This window comes from Salmo trutta, chromosome 13 (assembly GCF_901001165.1).
Source record: "Salmo trutta chromosome 13, fSalTru1.1, whole genome shotgun sequence".
NCBI lineage: Eukaryota > Metazoa > Chordata > Actinopteri > Salmoniformes > Salmonidae > Salmo > Salmo trutta.
The window spans coordinates 72,390,201-72,417,514 of record NC_042969.1 but is presented as its reverse complement, the minus strand read 5'-3'; the positions used below and the strand labels follow the sequence as shown (position 1 = coordinate 72,417,514).

At 43.2% G+C, this 27,314-nt stretch overlaps 1 protein-coding gene across 4 annotated transcripts in view; it reads right to left on the bottom strand.

The window, feature by feature from the left end:
- The window catches only part of nf1a (neurofibromin 1a), a 99,898-nt gene that overhangs the window by 8,919 nt on the left and 63,665 nt on the right, over window positions 1–27,314 (bottom strand). For 3 of the 4 annotated variants that reach the window (XM_029773533.1, XM_029773534.1, XM_029773535.1), the window contains 16 exons: window positions 17,995–18,427; window positions 16,917–17,257; window positions 16,547–16,749; window positions 15,951–16,144; window positions 15,173–15,313; window positions 13,617–13,896; window positions 13,114–13,328; window positions 12,941–13,002; window positions 8,506–8,647; window positions 7,817–7,918; window positions 7,371–7,511; window positions 7,129–7,255; window positions 6,501–6,632; window positions 1,201–1,336; window positions 842–999; window positions 270–511 (listed from right to left, as the gene is read on the bottom strand). In XM_029773533.1, the coding sequence (XP_029629393.1) occupies window positions 270–511; window positions 842–999; window positions 1,201–1,336; window positions 6,501–6,632; window positions 7,129–7,255; window positions 7,371–7,511; window positions 7,817–7,918; window positions 8,506–8,647; window positions 12,941–13,002; window positions 13,114–13,328; window positions 13,617–13,896; window positions 15,173–15,313; window positions 15,951–16,144; window positions 16,547–16,749; window positions 16,917–17,257; window positions 17,995–18,427 (3,049 nt within the window). Of the gene's footprint in view, window positions 1–269; window positions 512–841; window positions 1,000–1,200; window positions 1,337–6,500; window positions 6,633–7,128; window positions 7,256–7,370; window positions 7,512–7,816; window positions 7,919–8,505; window positions 8,648–12,940; window positions 13,003–13,113; window positions 13,329–13,616; window positions 13,897–15,172; window positions 15,314–15,950; window positions 16,145–16,546; window positions 16,750–16,916; window positions 17,258–17,994; window positions 18,428–27,314 lie in introns of those variants that run through there. The other variant, XM_029773536.1, reaches the window with a different exon arrangement.

The window sequence follows — 27,314 nt, the reverse complement described above, 5'->3', positions numbered from 1 at the left end:
ATTTTAGAATAAGGCTGTAACGTAACAAAATGTGGAAAAAGTCAAGGGGTCTGAATACTTACCGAATGCACTGCATGTTGCTGCCTCCCGATGTGCAATCCATTCATGATGACTACTTGGACACGAGCAGTAACTAGTGGTCCACTGAGTATGTGTAACATGTACTGTATGTCCAGTGAGTGTGTTACATATGTTTTTATTCTTTTATTACCCGCTTTAGAAGTATTTCTTATTTTGCCAGGTGTGAGTTTGTGTGATAATCCTCTCACCAGCACAGTAAGCAGCAGGGCCTGGACTTTGGGGTCGATCAGCACCTCCTCATCCAGTAGGACATTGGACTCGGTCACAGACACCTTGCGGAGGTGGGAGTGGCCCATTCTTTGGTTGTCTATCTCGTAGTCGTTCTCGGCCACGCACCTAACCTTAGGCGGGGTGGTGACGCCAGACTCGGTCTCTGGTCTCTTTGGTGCTTTGGAGTCGGATATCAGGTAATCAAAACTCTTCCTGGTTCCTGGAGAAATACACCACAGACAGACAGTGTAGAGCTAATGATTGAAGCGGGTGAGGAGAGGGTCTAGGCAGATAAGGTGGTGAGTGGTGACATGGGATGTCCATCTTACATCAGCTGTGTATTTCTTGCCGGACATGAACTAACGCTGTAGTCAATACTGCCTGGTCACAGTCAGCATTAGCATGGCTTCAAAGCATAGACAGAGTATACACCCAATAAAACAGCTTGCATGATACACTTCTGGAGCAGCAGTATAAAATGCTACTCCAATGCTATGGGGAACACCTAGACAACATTACCAGTGTAGTTTAGCAGCAATGTTATAGTTACCCAGCAGCTTCTTGGTGTTGGCATGGGAGGCCTGGCCCATGTCCAGGCTCATGGACTTGCGTGTACGGGGGCTGACCTGCCCCACCGTAGGGTAGTAGGCATTCAGATAGCGCTCTGACACCTTGGGAGATGCCCACAGCTGGCACTCTCTCAGTGTCCTGAGGGGAGGAGATGGGGGGCCACAGGTACAGAAATAACACTTCAAGCTTGATGGTAAAGATATTTACCAAGTACATAAGTTGCATCTTGGTAAAGATACTTACCAAGATGCAACTTTGGATAAAGGAAAATGGGCTTTGTCTTCAGCTAAAGTTAAAACCTATTCAGGATCTAAGTGTCTGATGTGGAGAGCACCTCACCTGCAGCTGGGGTCAGTGTGGTGCAGAGAGTGGGTATCCATGGGAATGTTCTCCATGGCCATCTCAGACAGCAGCAGAGACTTCCTGTGTTTTAGACTGCAGCGACTACGCACCTCCTCTGACACGGTGAGCAGGGCTGCAAACAGTCACACACACACGAGCAGGGTGAAAACCAGTAATGGGACACGATTCCATCATTGCATAAACATTCATGAATATACATAATGGCGCCGGAGGAGATGGCTGCCGTTTTACAGGCTCCTAACCAATTGTGCTATTGTGTTTGTTTTTTTCCATTATTTGTAACATATTTTGTACATAATGTTTCTGCCACCATCTCATGACCGAAAAGAGCTTCTGGATAACATAACAGCGATTACTCACCGCATACTGGACAAAGATGTATTCTTTAATGAGTCGGACGCAAAGGACTTACTTCAGAAACTGGACAAGGCCCAAATCCCAGTCATTCGCATGAAGAAGAGAGAGATATGGGTCGTAGGTCGGTGTGCCTTGTAAGAATCTGACAGCGAGTGGGTAACCCGCCTCTACCATCAGTCCTATTAGCCAACGTGCAATCATTGGATAATAGTTTTGATAGGAGCTCATCCAGTTTATCCGTCACTGGCTTCATCAATAAGTGCATCGATGACGTCATCCCCATTGTGACTGTACGTATATATTCCAACCAGAAGCCATGGATTACAGGCAACATCCACACTGAGCTAAAGGGTATATCTACCGCTTTCAAGGAGCGGGACTCTAACCCGGATGCTTACAAGAAATCCCGCTATGCCATCCGACGAACCATCAAACAGGCAAAGCATCAATACAGGACTAAGATTGAATCCCATTACATTGGCTCCGACGCTCGTTGGATGTGGCAGGACTTGCAAACTATTACGGACTACAGCCGCGAGCTGTCCAGTGACACGAGCCGACTACACGAGCTAAATTACTTCAATTCGCTCTTTGAGGCAAGCAACACTGAAGCATACATGAGAGCACCAGCTGTTCCGGACAAATGTGTGATCAAGCTCTCAGTAGCAGATGTGAATAACACCTTTAAGCAGATCAACATTCACAAGGCCGCAGGGACAGACGGATTACTCGGACGTGTACTCCGAGCATGGGCTGACCAACTGGAAAGTGTCTTCTGAAATTTTCAACCTGTCCCCGACCGAGTCTAATACCAACATGTTTCAAAGTAGACCACCATAGTCCCTGTGCCCAAGAACACCACGGAAACCTGACCAAATGACTACCGATCTGTAGCACTCACGTCTGTAGCCATTTTGTGCTTTGAAAGGCTGGTCATGGCTCACAACACAATTTTCCCAGAAACCCTAGATCCACTCCAAATTGCATACCATCCCAACAGATCCACAGATGCTCTCTCTATTGCACTCCACACTGCCCTTTCCCACCTGAACAAAAGGAACACCTATGTGAGAATGCTATTCATTGACTACAGCTTAGCGTTCAACACCATAGTCCTCAGAGCATGCGCAGACCAGCAGGCTGGTGTGTTTACGGACATATTCAATCACTCCCATTCCCCGTGTGCTGTCCCCACATGCTTCAAGATGGCCACCATTGTTCGTGTACCCAAGAAAGCTAACGTAACTGAACTAAATTACTATCGCGCAGTAGCACTCACTTCTTTCATAGTGCTTTGAGAGACTAGTCAAGGATCATATCACCTCCACCCTACTAACACCCTAGACCCACTTCAAAAGCTCCACAGACCATGCAATCGGCATCGCACTGCCCTATCCCATCTGGACAAGAGGAATACCTATGTTAGAATGCTGTTCATTGACTATAGCTCAGCATTCAACACCACAGCACCCTCCAAGTTCATCATTAAGCTTGAGGACCTGGGTCTGAATCCCACCCTATGCAACTCGGTCCTGGACTTCCTGACAGGTGGTGAAGGTAGGAAACAATACCTCCACTTTGCTTTTTCTAAACACGGGGCCCTCACAAGGGTGCGTGCTCAGCCCCCTCCTGTACCCCTTGTTCACCCATGACCGCGTGGCCAAGCACGCCTCCAACTCAATCATCAAATTTGCAGGTGACAACAGTAGTAGGCCTGATTACCAACAATGACGAGACAGTCTACAGGGAGGTGGTGTGGGCCCTTGGAGTGTGGTGCCAGGAAAATAACCTCTCACTCAAAGTCAACAAAACAAAATAGATGTTCGTGGACTTCAGGAAACAGCACCCCCATATCCACATCAACAGGACAGCAGTGGAGGTGGAAAGCTTCAAGTTCCTCGGTGTACACATCACTGACAAACTGAAATGGTCCACCCACACAGACAGTGTGGTGAAGGCGGCGCAACAGCGCCTCTTCAATCTCAGGAGGCTGAAGAAATATGGTTTGGCACCTAAAACCCACACAAACTTCTACAGAAGCACAATTGAAAGCATCCTGTCAGAATGCATCACCGCCTGGTACGGCAACTGCACCACCCGCAACCGCAGCGCTCTCCAGTGGGTGGTGCGGTCTGCCCAACGCAACACCGGGGACAAACTACCTGCCCTCCAGGACACACAGCACCCGATGTCACAGGAAGGCCAAAAAGATCATCAAGGACAACAACCACCCGAGCCACTGCCTGCCTGAGGTCAGTGCAGGTGCATCAAAGCTGGGACCGAAAGACTGAAAAACAGCTTCTATCTCAAGGCCATCAGACTGTAAAATAGCTATCACTAGCACATTAGAGGGTGCTGCGCTATATACATAGACTTGAAATCACTGGCCACTTTAATAATGTTTACATATTTTGCATTACTCATCTCATACATATATACTGTACTTAGTGTACACCGCTCTAACATTACTAATCCAAATATTAATATTTTATTTTACTTTAGATTGGTGTGTATTGTTGTGAAATTGTTCGACATTACTGCACTATTGAAGCTAAAAACACAAGCATTTCACGACACCCGCAATAACATATAATAAACACGTGTATATGACCAATAAAATTTGATGCATAGTCACTTGACCTCTACCTACATTTACAGTACCAGTCAAAAGTTTGGACACACCTACTCATTCAATGGTTTTTCTTTATTTTTACTATTTTCTACATTGTAGAATAATAGTGAAGACTTCCAAACTATGAAATGACACATATGGAATCATGTAGTAACCAAAAAAAGTGTTAAACAAATCAAAATATATTTTATATTCTTCAAAGTTGCCACCCTTTGCCTTGATGACAGCTTTGCACACTCTTGGCATTCTCTCAAACAGCTTCATGTGGAATGCTTTTCCAACAGTCTTGAAGGAGTTCCCACATATGCTGAGCACTTGCTGGCTGCTTTTCCTTCCCACTGCAGTCCAATTCATCCAAAACCATCTCAATTGGGTTGAGGTCGGGGGATTGTGGAGGCCAGATCATCTGATGCAACACTCCATCGCTCTCCATCTTTGTCAAATAGCCCTTACACAGCCTTGAGGTGTGTTTTGGGTCATTGTGCTGTTGAAAAACAAATTATAATCCCACTAAGCGCAAACCAGATGGGATGGCGTTTCACTGCAGAATGCTGTGGTAGCCATACTGGTTAAGTGTGCATTGAATTCTAAATAAATCAAACAGTGTCACCAGCAAAGCACCCCCAAACCATCACAAATCCTCCTCCATGCTTCACGGTAGGAACCACACATGCGGAGATAATCCGTTCACCTACTCCACGTCTCACAAAGACACTGCGGTTGGAACCAAAAATCTCAAATTTGGACTCTTCAGAACAAATTACAGATTTCCACCGGTCTAATGTCCATTGCTCGTGTTTCTTGGCACAAGCAAGTCTCTTCTTATTATTGGTGTCCTTTAGTAGTTGTTTCTTTGCAGCAATTCGGCCATGAAGGCCTGATTCACGCAGTCTCCTCTGAACAGTTGATGTTGAGATGTGTCTGTTACTTGAACTCTGTGAAGCATTTATTTGGGCTGCAATTTCTGAGGCTGGTAATTCTAATGAACTTATCCTCTGCAGCAAAGGTAACTCTGGGTCTTCCTTTCCTGTGCCGGTCCTCATGAGATTCAGTTTCATCATAGCGCTTGATGGTTTTTGCGACTGCACTTTAAGAAACTTTCCAAGTTATTGAAATGTTCCGTATTGACTGACCTTCATGTCTTAAAGTAATGGACTTATTTCGCTTTGCTTATTTGAGCTGTTCTTGCCATAATATGGACTTGGTCTTTTACCAAATAGGGCTATCTTCTGTATACCCCTCCAACCTTGACACAACACAACTGATTGGCTCAAACGCATTAAGGAAAGAAAATCCACAAATTAAGTTATTACAAGGCACACCTGTTAATTGAAATGCATTCCAGGTGACTACCTCATGAAGCTGGTTGAGAGAATGCCAAGAGTGTGCAAAGCAGTCATCAAGGCAAAGGTTGGCTACTTTCAAGAATCTCAAACGTAAAATATATTTTGATTTGTTTAACACTTTTTTGGTTACTACATGATTCCATATATGTTATTTCATAGTTTTGATGTCTTCACTATTATTCTACAATGTGGAAAACAGTAAAAATAAACACTTGAACGAGTAGTTATGTCCAAACTTTTGACTGGTACTGTACATATTACCTCAATTACCTTGACGAAGCTGTGCCCCCACACATTGACTCAGTACCCGTACCCCGTATATAGCCTTGTTACTGTTATCTATTTTTATTTACTTCAGTTTATTTAGTCAATACTTTAACACTTCTTTTTTCTTAAAACTGCACTGTTGGTTGAGGGCTTGTAAGTGAGCATTTCACTGTAATGTCTACACCTGAAGTGCTCGACGCATGTGACAAAATTTGATTTTGATTCGATTATTATAATTTTTTTTTACTCGTATTTATTCAGGGATGCCCTATTGACACCAGGGTCTCATTCACAATGGTGCCCTGAGCACAAACATTTTAAAATGAACATTCCAAATAAAATAAGAATAAAAATAAACTACAGGGTACAATTACAATAGTACACTTTCAACAAATAAATCATTACGTCAATGGGAACAACTGCAATCCTCAATTAATGAATTTAACACCAGTCTTAAAATGCCTCAGCGGCATCAGGGAATCAATTCCAACAATGGGGGACACTAAATGACAGACCATCATATCTGTTTTACAAATCATGTTTCTAAAGCAACACACTGCTTGCTATCCAAAAAGCACATTGCAGGTTCAGTGAGTTGACAAAAAATGGTCTGGTGAGTCAACACAAAGTGTTGGTGAGTAGAGTCAGTGTGTAGGACTGTGACTGGAACTGACCTGCCAGGTAGGCCACGCTTTGGCTGCTGACCTCAAACTTGTCACAGTTGAGGTGTTTACCGACCAGGGCCAGCAGCGTGTGGAGGATACGCACCGTACGAGCCACCGTGGAGGGCGACGGGTGTCTGTAGCCTTCACATTGACACGCACACAAGGGAAACGGTGGCACATTAGTCATAGCCATACACCACTCCACTGCTAGCTTGGTAGATTGTAACATGGCCATATTAATTCAACACAGTTAGCATTAAAACACATCAAGGCCTACAGAGTACACAACATTAAATGCAGCTAATGACAAGTACAGACAACAGAGACAAGTGAAAACACCAACAACTGCTGCCAAGCTCTTTGTCACTGCAGGACAAGTCAATATTGCTAGTTTGGGTCTCTGAGTGGGGAAGACAGATTTTCAGCATTGGCTCGGCAAGTTAGGCCAACGTCTTTCGTCTATCCTTTATCTAGGTAGATTAGACCCAAACAAATTCAATCATTTCAAACATTTTCAGAATGTTTACTTAAGAAATATTGACAGAGAAGCCATGGTTTATATGATACACAGTACAGTCACAGGAAGGGGGGTTGCTAGGGCCAAGATGAAGTCAGGTCCCTGTGACCTCTCCCTTACCTTTGAGCAGGTGTCCCACCAGTGCGAAGTTGAAGTTGGAGCTGAAGTTGAGGCCCACAAAGTGGTCCATCTGTTTACAATGCCACTCCAGAGGATGCCTGATCTCCATAAACACCTCCTCTGGACTCTTGATGGGAGGGAGGGGGGGTGTGTGTGTAGAAACACATTCAGCATGTACATAGTGTCAATATATGAATGTTTCATTTTTGTCATTGAACTGAGCGTGAGTGTCTGCCTGTTACCTTGTCGTTGAATACTCTCAGGGTGTCCAGAGTGTGCAGGTTCTGCTCTAGCAGGGCCGTCCCAGCAGAGTACAGGTTGACTTCATCCAGCTGCAGCACAGCCACAGCCACCCAGAACACTGCCTTGTGCATGGGGGAGTCCTGGAGGAGCATAGAGTATAACCCATGAGGTTACATACATTATATAAGGGAACAGCACCAAGCACATTAAGATAACAAAGAACAAATCTAGCCTTTCTCCGATTCCAAATTGTTATTAAAAATCACGAACCAACAACTTATAGCTGGGTTCTTTATTGAATAGTAGAACACAAGCATTTTGTTGCACATGCAATAACATCTGCAAATCTGTGTACGTGACCAAAAAAAACTTTAATTTGACAAGCAGTGGACCACAGACAATCACATTATGTATTGCATGTGTTCTGTGTTTGCGGTTTGTGTACCTTGTTGAGAAGGGGCTGCAGCTTCATCAGAGCAATGACTGTGGCCTCAATCAGCACCTGGCTGTTGTAGTTATCAGGTCCTTTTAAGCAGCTCTCCAGCCCCTGTGGAGGAAGAGGACAGGAGTGGATGAGTGAAAGAGAGAGGGGGTGGGGTGAGAGAGATAAAAGAAAGAAAGAACAAACATGAAAAAGAGGAAATAAAAACGAGAGGGAGAGATAGAGAGTAGGTGGGTAGAGAAGAAGAGGGAGAGAGTTTATCATAGTATCCATAATGTTAGCTAGAGGATTAGAAACCATTGGATTAGTGGGTTGGTGCACTCAAACACTTAGCTCTCTGCATATTGCAGATAGAGCCCACAGATATTGCAGATAGCGCCCACAGGCAGCCTAGCCTGTACAGACTGAGCCAGACAAAAATTGTCAGACTGAACTAAGGAAAGGTAAAATACACTCACCACCACCCCTCAATGTTTGCGTGTGTGTTTTAATTCTGGAAGATGGAGTTGCTCATTAAAACTCAGCGCTCCAACAGCCTGTGTGTGTGTGTGTGTGTGTGTGTGTGTGTGTGTGTGTGTGTGTGTGTGTGTGTGTGTGTGTATGCATGCGAGTTAATTCTGGAAGACGGAGTTGCTCATTAAAACTCAGCTCTCCAACAGCGTGTGTGTGCCTGTGTGTGTGTGTAGACCCACCCGGTCTATGCTGAGCAGGGGGCTGGCCTTGCTGAGGATCCTGATGATCTGTTTGATCTGGCCGTGGGTCACCCTCTTACTGATGCAGCCAAACACCACCAGGGCTCTGGGCTGCAGGGACGGGTTGTACTGGAACGCAAACCTGGTGGACGACATAGGTGGCATTTGAGAAGTGCACAATAGAGTGAGTATACAGTGCATTCAGAAAGTATTCAGACCCCTTGACACTTTCCACATTGTAACGTTAGAACCTTGTTAAAAATGTTTTCAATAAAAATAAAAATAAATCCTCAATCTACACACAATACTCCATAATGACAAAACAAAAACATGTTTTCAGAAATGTTTGCAAATGTATTAAAAATAAAAAACAAATACATTATTTATTTAAGTATTCAGACCCTTTGCTATTGAGACACGAAATTGAGCTCAGGTACATCCTGTTTCCATTGATCATCTTTGAGATGTTTCTACAACTTGGAGTCCACCTGTGGTAAATTCAATTGATTGGACATGATTTGAAAAAGGCACACACCTGTCTATATAAGATCCCAGAGTTGACAGTGCATGTCAGAGCAAACACAGTGGCCTCCATCATTCTTAAATGGAGTAAGTTTGGAATCACCAAGACTCTTCCTAGAGTTGGCCGCCTGGCCAAAAAGAGCAATCGGGGGAGAAGGGCCTTGGTCAGGGAGGTGACCAAGAAACCAATGGTCACTGACAAAGCTCCAGAGTTCCTCTGTGGAGATTGAAGAACCTTCAAGGAGGACAACCATCTGTGCAGAACTCCCTCAATCAGGCCTTTATGGTAGTGGCCAGACGGTAGCCACTACTCAATAAAAGGCACATGACAGTACGCTTGGAGTTTGCCAAAAGGCCCCGAAAGGACTCTCAGACTAGGGTAGCAAAGTGCTGAAAACTTTCAGGTAAATTTCCAGAATTGTTCTGGAAATTTTCCAAGGGAAGTTAAGCCTGGGAATTTTGCTTAAATTCATTAAAAAAAGTTAACTGAAAAACAGTGAACCTTTTTTGTGAGATACACAAGGCAATTCTAGGTCTTGTGGCATATTTTGATTAAACTATCACCAATTCAATGTAATTGCAACACTCTGCATGCGCAGTGCATTCTTCCATCACATGTACAGCTGATTCTCAAGATCTTGCACAATAATGAGATGCTATTGAGCCCACACTACTACACTGTCTAAGCCAAGGACTACATGCTTTCTGTTAAGTTTTGATTACAATACTGGGTGGGGTGAATATATTTTAGAGATATATATATATATATATATTTTATATTACATATATATTTTATGTAACATACAACATTTCTGCTAGTTAGTTTTTGCTACCATGTTGGTTTTAGCTTGCTTGAGCCTGCTAACTGAGTGTTAATTCACCTGTTTCCATACATGTTTCTATTTAAAACATTTATCTTACAAAGGAGTTGTTTAATCTAACTGCTTAACTATTTATCTGTACATGGAATTGTATTTGGTTTTTTCAAATTTTTACAAGAAAATGCCACGGGCACTCTGATGTGTGGAGACATTTCACTGCAGCTAATGTAGAAGGAAAAGCAGTGTACATTTGCAAATGCTGTACCAAATCATATGTGAAGAATGTAACAAAGATGCAGAATCATCTGACCAAGTGCATAAAGTTACCTCAGCGCTCACAACAAGCAACCTCTGACAAAAGTCCCTCTACTTCTTTTTGAGGTGAAAATTATGAATCCTTATCGATAGTAAAAAAAATTTGACTCAACGGAGGAACATAGTCAGAAATGCTGATGAACGTCTTGCTTGAGCTGTGTATGCAACTGGTTCACCTCTGATGCTCACAGGCAATGTTACATTTACATTTAAGTCATTTAGCAGACGCTCTTATCCAGAGCGACTTACAAATTGGTGCATTCACCTTATGATATCCTGTGGAACAACCACTTTACAATAGTGCATCTAAATCTTTTAAGGAGGAAGAGAAAGTATATGATGATATAATTAACTATATCATCTCCACCCCTCAACCAGTATTCTACAAGAGTACAGACACAAGGGACAACAGACACACCGGTCTCTACATTGCAGATGAGCTGAAGGCAGTCATCAATGACCTTGGACCACAGAAGGTATTTGCACTGGTGACAGACAATGCTGCGAACATGAAGGCTGCTTGGTCTAAAGTGGAGGAGTCCTACCCTCACATCACACCCATTGGCTGTGCTGCTCATGCATTGAATCTGCTCCTCAAGGACATCATGGCACTGAAAACAATGGATACACTCTACAAGAGAACCAAGGAAATGGTTAGGTATGTGAAGGGTCATCAAGTTATAGCAGCAATCTACCTCACCAAGCAAAGTGAGAAGAATAAGAGCACCACATTGAAGCTGCCCAGCAACACCCGTTGAGTTGGTGTTGTCATCATGTGTGACAGTCTCCTGGAGGGGAAGGAGTCTCTCCAAGAAATGGCCATATCACAGTCTGCCGAGAGAGTGGTGAGCAGCCTGAAACCTATAGCAGTAGCCATTGCACGGATTGAGGGAGACAAAGCCATCCTGTCATACGTTCAGTCTCTGCTTGCAGATGTGAGAGAATAAATCCATACTGCCCTGCCCACTTCATTGTTGCTCCAAGCAGAGGAAACTGCCGTTCTGAAATACTTCAAAAAGCGTAGACTTCTGCCTGAAGCCCATACACGCCGCAGCGTACATGTTGGACCCCAAGTATGCTGGCAAGAGCATCCTGTCTGGTGCAGAGATCAACAAGGCCTATGGTGTCATCATTAACATGTCTCACCACCTTGGCCTGGATGAGGGCAAGGTTCTTGGCAGTCTGGTGAAGTACACTTCCAAGCAAGGTCTTTGGGATGGAGATGCAATATGGCAGTCGTGCCAACATATCTCATCAGCCACCTGGTGCAAGGGACTTTGTGGATCTGAGGCTCTTTCCCCTGTTGCCTCCATCATCCTCCAAATCCCACCAACATCAGCCGCCTCAGAGCGCAACTGGTCCTTGTTTGGGAACACACACACCAAAGCACGCAACAGGCTGACCAATACAAGGGTTGAAAAATTGGTGGCCATCCGGGCAAATTTAAGGCTTTTCAGCCTGACAACAAGCCATCCTCAACAAGGTTGGAAAGTGACAGTGAAGATGAGGCCTCAGAGTCTGATGTTCAAGAGGTGGACATTGAGGAGGTCCAGGGAAAAGACATGGAAGCCTGAGAGGAAGACAACCAAAGCTTTAGTTTCTAGACTATCATTTTACAGATATATGTTGAAAACCTTTTTGGGAGATGTGATGGATCATTGGGGATCATTCAATATTCCCTTTCTTTTGTTGTTCAGTGAAATCATCCCGTGTGAAGAGTCAACTAATTTAATTAAAGTTAAATTCGTAACTTAATCATTTTTTTTAATTTCTATTGGAAGGATTTTATCATTAGCAATTATGTTTGTCTCCATATGATATGGTAAATATATCCAATGCAAAAAACAATTAGTATTAATTTGCATATATTTCCGTTAATTCCCATATATTCCCACAGAAAGTTTCCACCTCTGAATATTCCCCAAAATATGCAACCCTATCTCAGACCATGACAAACAAGATTATCTGGTCTGACAAACAAGATTATCTGGTCTGAGAAACCAAGATTGAACTCTTTGGCCTGAATGCCAAGCTTCATATCTGGAGGAGACCAGGCACTGCTCATCACCTGGCCAATACCATCCCTACGGTGAAGCATGGTGGCGGCAGCATCATGCTGTGCGGATGTTTTTCAGCACCAGGGAGACTAGCCAGGATTGAGGGAAAGATGAACGGAGCAAAGTACAGTGAGATCATTGATGAAAACCTGCTCCAAAGCACTCAGGAACTCAGACTGGGGCGAAGGTTCACCTTCCAACAGGACAAAGGCTCTAAGCACACAGCCAAGACAACACAGGAGTGGCTTTGGGACAAGTCTCTGAATGTTCTTGAGTGGCCCAGCCAGAGCCCTGACTTGAACCGGATCGAACAACTCGCAGCAACACTCCCCATCAAACCTGACAGAGCTTGAGAGGATCTGCAGAGAAGAACGGGAAAAATACCCAAATAAAGGTGTGCCAAGCTTGTAGCATCATACCCAAGAAGACAAGGCTGTAATTGCTGCCAAAGGTTCTTCAACAAAGTACTGAGTAAAGGGTCTGAATACTTATGGAAATTAGATATTTCAGTTATGTTTTTTATAAATTTGCACACACTTCTAAAAACCGTTTTTGCTTTGTCATTTTGGGGTATTAAATAAATATAATTTTTTTTAGAATAAGGCTGTAACGTAACAAATAGTGGAAAAAGTAAAGCGGTCTGAATACCTTCCGAATGCACTGAGAGGCATTCATTGATAGTGGTCAAAGTGAATCTGTCTCAAAAGAAATCTGACATACTTCTGAGCCAGCTCGGTCCACTGGTCCAGCCATTTGCACGCTGGGATGTCCCTCATGCACGCCTACAAGAGAGGACATATTCAGTCAGATATTGGTATTTTGCTTGTATTCTGGACGGTATATAGTATAATGTATAATATCAAGTAATGTGTGTGTGTGTGTGTCTCCCTCACCTCCATGATCTCCAGCAGGGCCTCAGTGACGGTCTCCAGGGAGGAGAGGGCGAAGGTCTCCCTTTCGTAGGAGCTGGGGGAGAAGGAGCGGTCACGGTAGCTGGAGCGGAAGGCGATGACCGCAGCAGACTTGACCTTACTGATGCCAAACAGCAGATAGAACTTAGGCAGGGAGAACTCTGTCAGGCTCAGCCTCAGGACCTGCTTGGTCTCCTCTAGAAGAGATCATGACAAGAGGAGAAGATGACCTTGTTGCTCTTCTGAAAGAGAAACCCTGAACACATATCTATAGCAAACTGTTTTAAACAAACATAGATAAGACATTTACCTCTATTGAAGCAGTTTCATGGTTCACTGCATGCAGTGCTTACATTGGGTCTTTCAATTATCTTACTTGCAAGGGAGCCCAGTGGCATCCATACACATTAATGACCAGGGAAGGGTATGCTGTTTAACTACAGATGGTATATAGCCTGCAGGGAAGATAAGGTGTGCTTCCTCACCTCTGAAGTTGAGCTGGGAGCAGGTGCAGAGAGAGTGGATTATGTTGATGACCAGGCCATGTGTGGAGGCGCGTAGGGACAGGGGTCCGGTGGCCACCAGCAGAGTGACCACGTGGAACAGGTAGGGCAGGTGAGCTGCTACGTCCAGAGAGTTGTTGAAGGACAACATCAGCATGTAACGGGCCAGGATGGCAATGTCATCCCACATCAGGTGCTGCTCCAGGGTGGGCGTGGGAGACAGGCACGTCTTGTCGATGATCTTACACATTCGGCCAATCACCTGGTCAGAGGGTGTGTAGAGATAGCCAGTCATTATGAGGTATTAGAAGGTAGAGTCAGTGATATGATATCATATACTTTGTGCTGGACTATTTTTTTTACTTCCTGATGACGTTAATATCAACAGAATTGTTTTTTTCTTATTTTATTTTAAATGCGAGCGGTATCCCTAAAAAAACTTCAGATGTATTCTGGGATGTTGGCGAAATAGGAGGCAGAGAGAAGATGGCAGTGATTATATCTGTAAATAAAACACCATTGGCACAAGCCCCGGGTGACAAATAGGCCATGGGGACCAGACAAAGTCCCCTTTGTCCCCAATAGCTGGCCTGTCATGACATCAGTAGTGGCTGGGCTGGAACATGCCAACCAAACAATGCCCACCTTCTGATGGATGACGTGTACATTAAGACCACTATATCACAACACACAAACCCTGCAAATGATTCATCAAATGTCAAGCTTAAAGTCATTGATTAGTCACTTAAATAGATGTAAATGACTAAGATGGGTGCTGCGACACCTCAACTAAAAGAGCACTGTGTTTGCTGTTCCTTAGCAAAACATCTTCACAATGACGACCATTCACTGCCATGCTTTACAGTGTCTGCCTGGCTTACTATTGTCAGCCTGGGCTGTGAGGGTGTGTGTTTCTATTTCAGTAAGAGGGACAATTGGGATAAACAGCTCACAGATGGGGTTGATGAGTCGGTCAGATTGGATGATGTGGAAAGAAACTGTTACTAAGGCAAATTGGTAAGTATTAATCAATTTAAATGCAAATGTTCTTTGTTTGGAAGACATTTTAGATTAAAAACAGCATTTAATATATGTTGTCTAGGACAATGTTTCGATGAGTTTATCTTTGTATCATACTAAAACTGTATGCATCTTAATATTGATAATACAGAAATATTTATTTGCTTAATCCCAAATTATGATTTAGAAAATCCCAACTGGGAATGTAAACAGCCACGATTAAGATTCTAACAGAGTTGTTCTAAAGTATACTTTGAGTTAGTGACATTGTGGAGTTTGAGAGGAAAACGGTCTCCGACCAGAGGGTTCACTAAGACAAGGACAGTGACGTCATCCATGTTGGGACACTGGGTTTGACATGGAGGAGTGTCTGTTAGCATAAAACAGTGACAGTGTTCCCAGTGCATCTAGACTGACAGTTAACTGTTAGCATTTTTGCCATTGAAAACAGTTAGCCCAGATAGCATGTGTTAGCATGTGTTAGCCTGCGTAAACTAGCTCGAAGTGTAGATACCCACCTTGCTGGAGACCAGTTTGACGTTCCCTGAGGCCAGAGCCACGGCCGTGTCAGCCATGACCTCAGCCTTGATGGAGCCCAGGCCTCCTGTAGCGCTGGTCTTGATGAAGCTGTCCAACACCACGTCCAGCAGGTCCGTTATCTGAGGGCAGAGGTCACAGGTCAGGCAACCAGGTCACATACAACTTGGGTTGCATTCAGTTGGGCTGTGTAGAATTGACAGGTCATATCTCAGAAATACAGAACTGCCCTTCTCCCCAAAAAGTACACTTGTTCACCACCCAGAATGGATTGGGTATGAAAAATTACAGAGGAGTTTAGAATGTGTTGTTTATTATCTATGGAGATATATTCAGATGTCTATACTGCGGTCATTTGAGACAAGCCATTAAACTTTTACAACGTAGATAGCTAATGCTATTTAGGAAGAACACCTCAAACCCCAAAGTACTGTCATTTCGATACCGTCAATTAAAAAAAACGAAATAAAACGTTTTTTTTTTTATTGAAAAACAGGCTATGATTCGGCATGTTGGATTCATAAAGCATTCCTTGTGCCTATAAAAATGCAATATGTCCCTATCTTCTACATGAGTGCCTCCCATCTCTGTAAGCCTTAATCTCTGAGAAAGCCAACATGGGCAGTTTTTATTGGGCTTAGAGACATTTAACAGTACATTAAGTAAACATGTACCCTCTAATATAGTGTTTGACTAAAATGTAAATCTGAGGTCAAACAACAAGGATGTATGAATGTGTGTGTGTGTGTGGTTACTCACCTGGCCGAGGCTGCCCCAGATCTTTGCCTGTATAGAGGGGTACATCTGCTTCTCATTGATAGTCATGGTGATGAGCTTATCCAAGATGGCGCTGACGCGCTGACGTTTGGCGTCGTCATTGTGCTTGCAGAACCTCACCAGGTTGAGCAGCCAGGGGGTCATGTATTCTAGACACAGGTGCTTCAGCTCTATACCTAAACACAGACACAGAATCAGAGGGTCAATAACACGAGCTTCTCTGTTGTTGCTGCAGTGTGGAGGAGCAGAGATTGGCATGTGGATGAATGACAAGACACCCGCACTGAGAGCTGAGGGCTCTGAAACCATGGCTCAATGCACACTGATGGATATGGCAATCAAACAGTCCTCCCAAAACAAATGGCAACTGGTCAGGTTGACGGGGATCGTTGGGCCGGTCTGTGTGTCTGAGTGCGTGTCTGCGTTTGTGTGTTGAGAGAAAGTTAGTGTGTCAGTGTGAGTCTGTAAATAAAAAGAGCGGGCAAGTAGGTGTGAGGTAGAAAAGACAGAGAGAGTGGTCATCTTTTGGAATGAATTTCAGTCAATGCATTTATGCGCGTTCTGTGTTCTAGACTCACTAGACTTGCTGAAGCCGGAGATGCACTCCTCCAGGAACTCCAGGGTGAGGTGTGGTTCGTTGGCGGCCAGCGTCTTGCTGATGGAGACTATGAAGAGGGTGTTGTTAGCAGGGATACACAGGCCTGAGGTCTCCAGCAGCTGGCCCTCGATCTTCAGGTTGAAGGTGCAGGTTAAGGCACACAGCAGGTTGTAGGCTGCAGACCTGTAGAGGGGACAGTTAGCTATTATATTCCATTTCCAATCAGGAAGTTGGATGAAGTTGCAGTAAATTAATTGTTTCATTTAGCTACTGCTCATATTTCAGAGAACATGCTACACCAAGACCTGCCCTGATTGACCCCTAGAAGCTAGCTATGTTGAATGTGTGACCTGAGGCTGGGGTCAGAGCTGCCCAGATTGAGCAGGGCGAGGTTCAGCAAGGTGCCCGGCACGTCTTTGGGCCTGATCTTGGTGTGCTGGGGGATTGAGTCTGGCTGCGACAGCTCCCAGCGCGTCCTGATGTGGATGATGGACTGGACAATGGCGTCACACTCCTGATGCATGAAGGTGAGGGGCGTGCCCTGGTTGGCCATGGTCAGGGTGAACTGGCTCTCGTCCACCAGGCAGATCTCCTCGACCTCAGAGGCATAGTACACATCGTTGAGGAACACGGACTGGCCCAGGACACGGGTACGCTCTGCTGACGTCACCTGGACGGCCGTGGAGCCTACCTGGGATAATAGGGAGGGTTGTTGTTGAGAGACAAGTGTGTACATGACAACAATGACAACACAGACCAGCTGTCATGCTGCTAACACAAAGCAGGACTTAATAACCAATCAATTCAATCTTCCACTTTCCCTTTTGGCAACAAACGAATCTATTCAAACTGATTGAGGCATAGAGAAGTCAAAAACGTGATTTTTCTGTGGTTTTTTTATACTGCATATTTCTACACTATGAGGTTGGAATAATATTGTAAAATTCTGAAAATGACATTGAAGCTGTTTGAAAAGACTGCCTGAATTTTCAGCCTGTTTTGGTGCTCTGGAGATTTGACCTCCCATGGTGACATCACTATGCTGTAAATTAGTTAATAGACCAATAATAAAGAGAGTACCAAACCTCTATGCCAATCACAGCTAATTTTCAGTTTGCCTCCCCACTCCCAGACAGTCCTATCAAAATTCTTGCTTGAGAAACTGCCATTTGCTCAAAATATTTTTTTCCTCTTTCTTTTTGACCATTTTAACGTAAAACAATCACATCAAGGTACTTCATTGTTACCCAAAAATGATTTGATATTGCGACAAATGTCCAATGTACTTTTTTTTTGTAAACAATTCTTGCTGTTCCCGCCTGCCCTCGATCTCCATACTTCCTTGTTCCCCATACCCTGTTTTTCTTGTAGCCAGTTTGAAAGTTATGGTTAACGCTAGGGTTACACACAGACCAGTGTGCTACTGACCTTGATGGAGACCTTGGTGTCCTTGTGGGCTACTTTGAGGGCATTGTGGAACACCTTGAGGTCCTCCTCCAGGGCTAGCGTGGCTGCGGGGAGCTTCTGCTGCTCTGCCTCTACGTGCTCCACCAAGCGCACCGGCGAGTCGATGAACTGCACCCGCTTGCTGCCCTTTAGGCCTGTCAGCAGCCTCTCATGGTACTTGGTGTACTCCCTCACCCACGTGTTGCAGTTGTACACGTAGACCACCACCACGTTTTCGTAGGCAAAGCCCGGGAACACCACGAACCACTTGGACAAGAAGTCTGTCTTGAAGCGGTTGCTGGGCCCCACGTGGGTCAGGTCCACTATGATCTCGTAGGGCTTGGCGTAGTAAGGCTTCAGGGTCAGCAGCACATGGTAGATTAGAAGGTCTCCGTTGATCTGGCCTGTCTTAAACCTGCAGAAAGAGAAGGGAAGGAGAAGTTGAGGATAGGTCTGATGGAAGAGGAGTAGGTAGATAGACCTGGCTGGCTGAGAGTGCACTACCTCTAAAAAGAAATACTCTTACCGGTTAAAAAAATTCCAAAATACTGGTATTTTCTGGTCTCTTTGGTTTAGATAGAACAGTCTCACGGTGGATTCATACAGATGAAAATCTGAAATTCATCCCATTCTGAAAGCACTTAATTTGTGCATGAACTTGTGAATGATCTTTCTATTGTAATACTGTACACAACATATTTTTGTTACAGGGCTCTTCTGAAATAGAGACCTTGGTCTAAGCATAACTCAAAATAACAGTTAAATAAATAAAAATTATTCAGCTTCTCAGGCCTAGAAAGAGTTCATCGCTAGCAGTATTATTAGTATAATTTACTGGTAGCTGGCAGTCTCAGACTGAATTGTGGGCATATACTAATTTACATACACCCTTCTGTGTCTCTTTTCAGACGTCGTGTGCTACAGAGGTGGAGGCTCAACGAGCCCAGAAATAACCAAGTCAGAAAAAGACTGAGGGGGGGTGCATTTCAAGAGGCTTGGGTCACAGCAGGTGCCAATTCTGACTCTGACACACACACACACCGCCCGCTCCTTATACTGACATATTCCCAGTCTAGTTCACCTTGCGCCCACACACACACACACTCACAGGCTGTCCCCTTGCCCAGGTAAGTGATGCCCACACAATCTCCAACATACATTGTTCAAAAAAAGTAATGACAAAATAATGTGTTTCTGTGGTATGATTCAGCTTATTTTAAGTGGACATTGCAATGAAAACGACAAAACGACGATTTGGACAAATTTAACAAAGACGTCTAGATTATTCTGACATTTACTGTACATAATACGTTTCTGAAAGGTACTGCATAAATAACTTGTAGCCAGTTAGTTCTATGGTAAGGCAAGTCTACTTCAGTAACACATTGACTTATTCATTCATTTAGTCAATTGTGATGTACTGTGACAGTGAGTGGAAGACTTATCTGGGCTAGTTAGCAAAATGTTATATAAATCACGTCTTGTCTTATCAGGTGAATGATAATGGCAGGGAGAAGTAATAAACTATGAGGACTTGGTAGATAGTTTTTCATTATTTTGACCTCCTCACGTAATAATTGGAAGAGGAAGTGTAAACTCCAACATAGCCTATTTGTAGAAAAGGTAATCCAAACACATTTTCGCTAAAAGCAGCAGTTTATCTGGTTAAACAAAGGTTAGCCATGTGTTGGCAAAAATGTGCAAGTTAAGAAAGCTTACCAGCAGCACTTCCCGTGAGTACGGGAAGTACTTTGCTTTTCAAAGTTTATGTCAGACAGCGTAATAAGCTCCAATGAGTGTAATGAGCTCAATATCAGGAGTTGAGAAATAAAGTTGACATCATCAGAAAGAAGATGTTTTCTACTGTAAATATGTCATTCAAAATGTGTTTATTTTGTTGTTGGTAGGCATATTTCTAAAAACATTGGGAGGGGGGTCCACAAATAATACATTTTAAAAAACAACACCCTGAAATAACTCTGCAGACCCCTAAGCATACGTATCTCATACAACTTCTAGAACTATATTCAAACATTAACAAAAGTCACAATACAGAGACTGTTTGCTGGCAGGAACAATAAAAGCTATTCTCTTCCTCTAGTACCATTTCAGAGAACCTGAAACATGGAAGCCTCCAGAATCTCTCTCCATCTTCTCTTCTTCCTTCTGATTGGACAAGCTTCACATACCAGCAGTAGTCAGCCTCAGACCGATGTGGACATAGATCTACATGATCAAAACTCCATTAGCTCAGAGGAAAACAACAGCACAATACTCCCCGACCCCTCCCCGGAGCCAGACAACTCCAGCTCCCCCAAGGAGGCCACCCCGGGCTGCCTCATCAAGCCCCAGATGGGCTTCATACTAGTGGCCTGCGCCGGGGGCCTGGTCCTGTGTCTGCTGGTCTCTACTGTGGTCCTGGCCTGCCAGGTGTGCCGTCTTTGGCACCAGGCCCGTGCCCCTCGCCCCACCCGCAGTAATGTGGACCTGGTGAGTGGCATAGGCTACTGGGGCACGGAGCACACAGAGAGGGGCATAGTGGGGCCCTGCGATGCCAGCGTCATGTTTGAGGAGGTCCAGGTGGATGATGAAGAGCAGGGAGAAGAAGAGTGGAAGGAAAGGGAGGAGGAGCAGGCAAGAGAAGGGGTAAGGAGCCAAACGGGGGATTCATGAACGGCTGGAGAAATGTCCATGCAGATGCAGTGTTCCAGCTCCAGGAATTCGTGTATGGAAGTCCCCCAGGATCTAGACAACATGCCCCTAGCAGTGTGATGAGCAATGCATGCACTCCCTATAGCCTCAGAGAGCCATGCCTGGCTAGGAGCTTAACTTCACTAAGGCACAGAGATATCAAAAGGCCAGATGACCTCCAGTCTTATGCCTCAACAAGTCAAGACCAAGACAGTTATTTTTTCTAAGTACTGCATCTATATGTAATCGAATTAGGAGCTTTTACATATTTGCAAAGGTTCAACTGCCCAAGTGAATTTACCCTTACTGCAAAGGTTCAACTGCCCAAGTTAAATACCCTTACTGCAAAGGTTCAACTGCCCAAGTTAAATACCCTTACTGCAAAGGTCCAACTGCCCAAGTTAAATACCCTTACTGCAAAGGTTCAACTGCCCAAGTTAAATACCCTTACTGCAAAGGTTCAACTGCCCAAGTTAAATACCCTTACTGCAAAGGTTCAACTGCCCAAGTTAAATACCCTTACTGCAAAGGTCCAACTGCCCAAGTTAAATACCCTTACTGCAAAGGTTCAACTGCCCAAGTTAAATACCCTTACTGCAAAGGTTCAACTGCCCAAGTTAAATACCCTTACTGCAAAGGTCCAACTGCCCAAGTTAAATACCCTTACTGCAAAGGTCCAACTGCCCAAGTTAAATACCCTTACTGCAAAGGTTCAACTGCCCAAGTTAAATACCCTTACTGCAAAGGTCCAACTGCCCAAGTTAAATACCCTTACTGCAAAGGTCCAACTGCCCAAGTTAAATACCCTTACTGCAAAGGTTCAACTGCCCAAGTTAAATACCCTTACTGCAAAGGTTCAACTGCCCAAGTTAAATACCCTTACTGCAAAGGTCCAACTGCCCAAGTTAAATACCCTTACTGCAAAGGTCCAACTGCCCAAGTTAAATACCCTTACTGCAAAGGTCCAACTGCCCAAGTTAAATACCCTTACTGCAAAGGTCCAACTGCCCAAGTTAAATACCCTTACTGCAAAGGTCCAACTGCCCAAGTTAAATACCCTTACTGCAAAGGTTCAACTGCCCAAGTTAAATACCCTTACTGCAAAGGTCCAACTGCCCAAGTTAAATACCCTTACTGCAAAGGTCCAACTGCCCAAGTTAAATACCCTTACTGCAAAGGCTCAACTGCCCAAGTTAAATACCCTTACTGCAAAGGTCCAACTGCCCAAGTTAAATACCCTTACTGCAAAGGTTCAACTGCCCAAGTTAAATACCCTTACTGCAAAGGTTCAACTGCCCAAGTTAAATACCCTTACTGCAAAGGTCCAACTGCCCAAGTTAAATACCCTTACTGCAAAGGTTCAACTGCCCAAGTTAAATACCCTTACTGCAAAGGTTCAACTGCCCAAGTTAAATACCCTTACTGCAAAGGTTCAACTGCCCAAGTGAATTTACCCTTACTGCAAAGGTTCAACTGCCCAAGTTAAATACCCTTACTGCAAAGGTTCAACTGCCCAAGTTAAATACCCTTACTGCAAAGGTTCAACTGCCCAAGTTAAATACCCTTACTGCAAAGGTTCAACTGCCCAAGTTAAATACCCTTACTGCAAAGGTTCAGGACCTTTGTACGGGTGGATCATTTACATATTAGTAATTTAGTGGCATCTTATCCAGAGCGACTTTCACTTAGCTGACTTGGTGAAATATCTGTCCAAGTGCCCTTGAGAAAGCCCCTTTAACTTTCTCAAGGGCACATGGACAGATTATTCACCTAGTCGGCTCTGGGATTTGAAACTGACCTTTTGGTTACTGGGTCAACGCTCTTAAACGCTAGGCTACGTGACGCCCCATTCAATCATATTAACAGTACACTATACCAACTATACACAATGGCAGTAGTAGTACTGGGAATATTTAAGTGTAAGAAAAGATTGAGTATATGTAGAAAGTATATTTTGTTTAACATAAGACATGCGTCAAATTGAGATATCTGGTTTTGGACTGGTTGTACATTCACAACTACAATATGTAATAGAATGGAAGCCCCGTCTCTATTGACACTGTTGGCTAAAAGATTACTTCTCAGCAAACAAGCACTCCAAAATGTTCTCCAATATATCATTTCATGTTGGCACTTCTCCCCAAGACATTTAAATGTCAAAATTGTTATTATATGTTGTCCTGTCTAACTATCCTGTTTACTTGTCCGGTCCTGTACCTGCTGAACATTGGTCTTATATGTCTATATATCTTGTTTGATGTTTTTTTGTTAAATAAGAAAAAATAATAAAAACCTCAAATATGCCAACATGCTTGCTCGTCAGACATGAGTTAAGTTAAAATTATTACTTTACACCAACTCAATGTGAACTTCTTTCCCTCATCTGAAGTGATTCCATGTACAAATACTATACCAAGGGTAGACTTTGAACATCTTGTTGCCATCCTTGGCTGGGCACAGAGACGGCATTGGGTCTGCAAAGCCTCCTTGCTACATTAATAAGTCTCCCCCTCAACCTTCATGTGTCAGTCGAGCACTCACAGAACTCCTAAATCTTTTGTTTCCACTCATCTCTCTACTAAGTCAAACTTCTTTTCTCCTTTCTGTAAAAATACAATGTCTGTTTAAATGCCCCAACCCAAATAAATGGCTGTTTTGTAATCATGTGTGAATGAATGGCATTCTTGTTTGAAATTGATGGAGTAAGAACACAATGGTGTTCAGACAAGAGCTTCAGAAAATGGTGGTCTGCAATTAGTGCTCGACTGTGACTGAAATAGGTTGCGGTACTCATTTTGGGTACTGTTTATATTTAGGTGCAGGAGCTCCACTATACTTTTGATCTAATATTCTATAAGAGGAACAGGAACTCCACTATACTTTTGATCTAATATTCTATAAGAGGAACAGGAACTCCACAATACTGTTGATCTAATATTCTATAAGAGGAACAGGAACTCCACAATACTGTTGATCTAATATTCTATAAGAGGAACAGGAACTCCACAATACTGTTGATCTAATATTCTATAAGAGGAACAGGAACTCCACAATACTGTTGATCTAATATTATATAAGAGGAACAGGAACTCCACTATACTGTCGATCTAATATTCTATAAGAGGAACAGGAACTCCACTATACTGTCGATCTAATATTCTATAAGAGGAACAGGAACTCCACAATACTGTCGATCTAATATTCTATAAGAGGAACAGGAACTCCACAATACTGTCGATCTAATATTCTATAAGAGGAACAGGAACTCCACAATACTGTCGATCTAATATTCTATAAGAGGAACAGGAACTCCACTATACTGTCGATCTAATATTCTATAAGAGGAACAGGAACTCCACTATACTGTCGATCTAATATTCTATAAGAGGAACAGGAACTCCACAATACTGTCAATCTAATATTCTATAAGAGGAACAGGAACTCCACAATACTGTTGAGTTAATATTCTATAAGAGGAACAGGGACTCCACAATACTGTTGATCTAATATTCTATAAGAGGAACAGGAACTCCACAATACTGTTGATCTAATATTCTATAAGAGGAACAGGAACTCCACTATACTGTCGATCTAATATTCTATAAGAGGAACAGGAACTCCACAATACTGTCGATCTAATATTCTATAAGAGGAACAGGAACTCCACTATACTTTTGATCTAATATTCTATAAGAGGAACAGGAACTCCACAATACTGTCGATCTAATATTCTATAAGAGGAACAGGAACTCCACTATACTGTCGATCTAATATTCTATAAGAGGAACAGGAACTCCACTATACTGTCGATCTAATATTCTATAAGAGGAACAGGAACTCCACTATACTTTTGATCTATTATTCTATAAGAGGAACAGGAACTCCACAATACTGTTGATCTAATATTCTATAAGAGGAACAGGAACTCCACAATACTGTTGATCTATTATTCTATGAAAGGAACAGAAACTCAAGCAGTAGAACATTTAAAAGTGCCGGTACTCAGCTCCAGTGAGCTCCTGCCCAAGTCAAGCACTGACTGCAATGAATACAGGGGGTTGCATGAGTACAACGATCACAGTGAAATAGATGCTGTGAAATGATTCCATTAATGTAAAAAACCTCTCCTGGCACTAGTTTAATAGGTTCGATTAATATAGTCAATTACAAAAGTGTATGTCGTATTTCAATTTATATCAGGAACATAGCCCCTAGGGCAGTTAAAAACAACTATTATTTAATTTAAATATTAACAAAATCTGTGCCCTCGATTAGGTCGACTGAAGATGCTTTATTTTGACACAAACTGCATTGAAGAACACGATGAAGAACCAAGGGTCAAGTCAAATTGCAATCCAAACTCGGACAAAACAGAAATAGGATATAAACTGAGTGTACAAAACATTAACACCGTCCTAATTTGGAGTTGCACTTTTTCCTAATTTTGTTGTGTTGTAGCTTGAATTTAAAATCAATTAAATTGAGATGTTTTGTCATTGGCCTACAAACAACACCCCATTATGTCAAAGTGGAAACATGTTTGTAAGATTTCTAACAAATGAACTACAAATGAAGAGCTGAAATGTCTTGAGTCAATAAGTATTCAACCCCTTTGTTATGACAAGCCTAAATAAGTTCAGGAGTAAACGTTTGCTTAACAAGTCACAATAAGTTGCATGGACTCACTCTGTGTGCAATAATAGTGTTCAACATGATTTTTGAATGTCTACCTCATCTCTGTACCCCACACATACAGATAATTGTAAGGTCCCTCAGTTGAGCAGTGAATTTCAAATACAGATTCAACCACAAAGACCAGGGAGGTTTCCCAATGCCTCGCAAAGATGGGCACCTATTGGTAGATGGGTAGAAAAAAAACTAAAACAAAAAAAACTCAGACTGAATATCCCTTTGAGCATGATGAAGTTATGAATTACACTTCGGATGGTGTATCAATACACCCAGTCACTACAAAGATACAGGCGTCCTTCCTAACTCAATTGCTGGAGACGAAGGAAACTGCACAGGGATTTCACCATGAGGCCAATGGTGACTTTAGAACAGTTATAGAGTATAATGGATATTAGGGATGCACAATATATCAGTGACCATATCAGAAATCGGCCAAAATTAGCTAAAAATGCCAACATCGGTATCGGCCCGATGTCTAGTTTAACGCCGATATGCAAAGACGATGTCGAAGCTGACGTGCATACCTATATAACGTAGGTACATGATGTAATGACACCACCTAAAATGTTGCAATACACATGCAACACAGCATTCCTCACCTAGCCTACAATGTCTGATGTGTGGATCGAGCAGTCAACAAGTCAAGCAGTCATTTGAAAGAGTAAGGACATTTCAGCGAGACAACTCAAAAGCGAAATCCATTAACGGCAGATAATGGAATGCATTGCCCTTGACAATCAACCGTTCTCTGTCGTGGGTGATGTTGGCTTTCGCCGACTGGTCGAGCACCGGTACACACTACCAAGTGCACATTTTCCAGATGTTACCCTGCCCTATGAGCATGCTAAGTCTGACAGCAGAGTGGGTCATCGAGGATTTCGTACTGAGGAAGTTGTATGCTCAGGAATATGCTGGTTGTCATACCGCTGCTGCCATTTAAATGGCATTTGAGAACATGTTTGAAACATGAACACACTAGTTAGATCCATTCGAACAACTGACTGGAGAAATAAGCTCATCAACTGTGCCTGCAGTAGACGTGATACCCTCTGTCATGGCATTGAAACGCCTGCTCAACAAAACTGCCGACAGGCTGTGAACAAGCGATTCGGTGGCTTTCACTCATTACTGTGTCGCCACCATGCTATGTACAAGGACTGCTACTTCGATGCAGACAAGAAACAGGGTTTACGTGTAATGTTACACACACAGCTGGACAAGATGGAAACAGACAGTGACAATGCTCACCGAGGAAGAAGCCACGGACAGAAAGAGCTAAAACTTCACTGCTTGACACAGTTGAAGTCAAGGTTGGAGTCAATGGAGTCATTAAAACTCGTTTTTCAACCACTCCACAAATCTCTTGTTAACAAACTATAGTTTTGGCAAGTCGGTTAGGACATCTACTTTGTGCATGACACAAGTCATTTTTCCAACAATTGTTTACAGATTGAATTATAAGTGAAATAATCTACTGTATCACAATTCCAGTGGGTCAGAAGTTTACATACACTAAGTTGACTGTGCCTTTAAACAGCTCGGAACATTCCAGAAATTATGTCATAGCTTTAGAAGCTTCTGATAGGCTAATTGACATCATTTGAGTTAATCGGAGGTGTACCTGTGGATGTATTTCAAGGCATACCTTCAAACTCAGTGCCTCTTTGCTTGACATCATGGAAAAATCAAAAGAAATCAGTCAAAACCTCAGAAAAAAAAATATTTGCAGACCACAAGTCTGGTTCATCCAAATGCCTGAAGGTACCACGTTCATCTGTACAAACAATAGTAGGCAAGTATATACACCATGGGACCATGCAGCCGTCATACCGCTCAGGAAGGAGACACATTCTGTCTCCTAGAGATGAACGTACTTTGGTGCGAAAAGTGCAAATCAATCCCAGAACAACAGCAAAGGA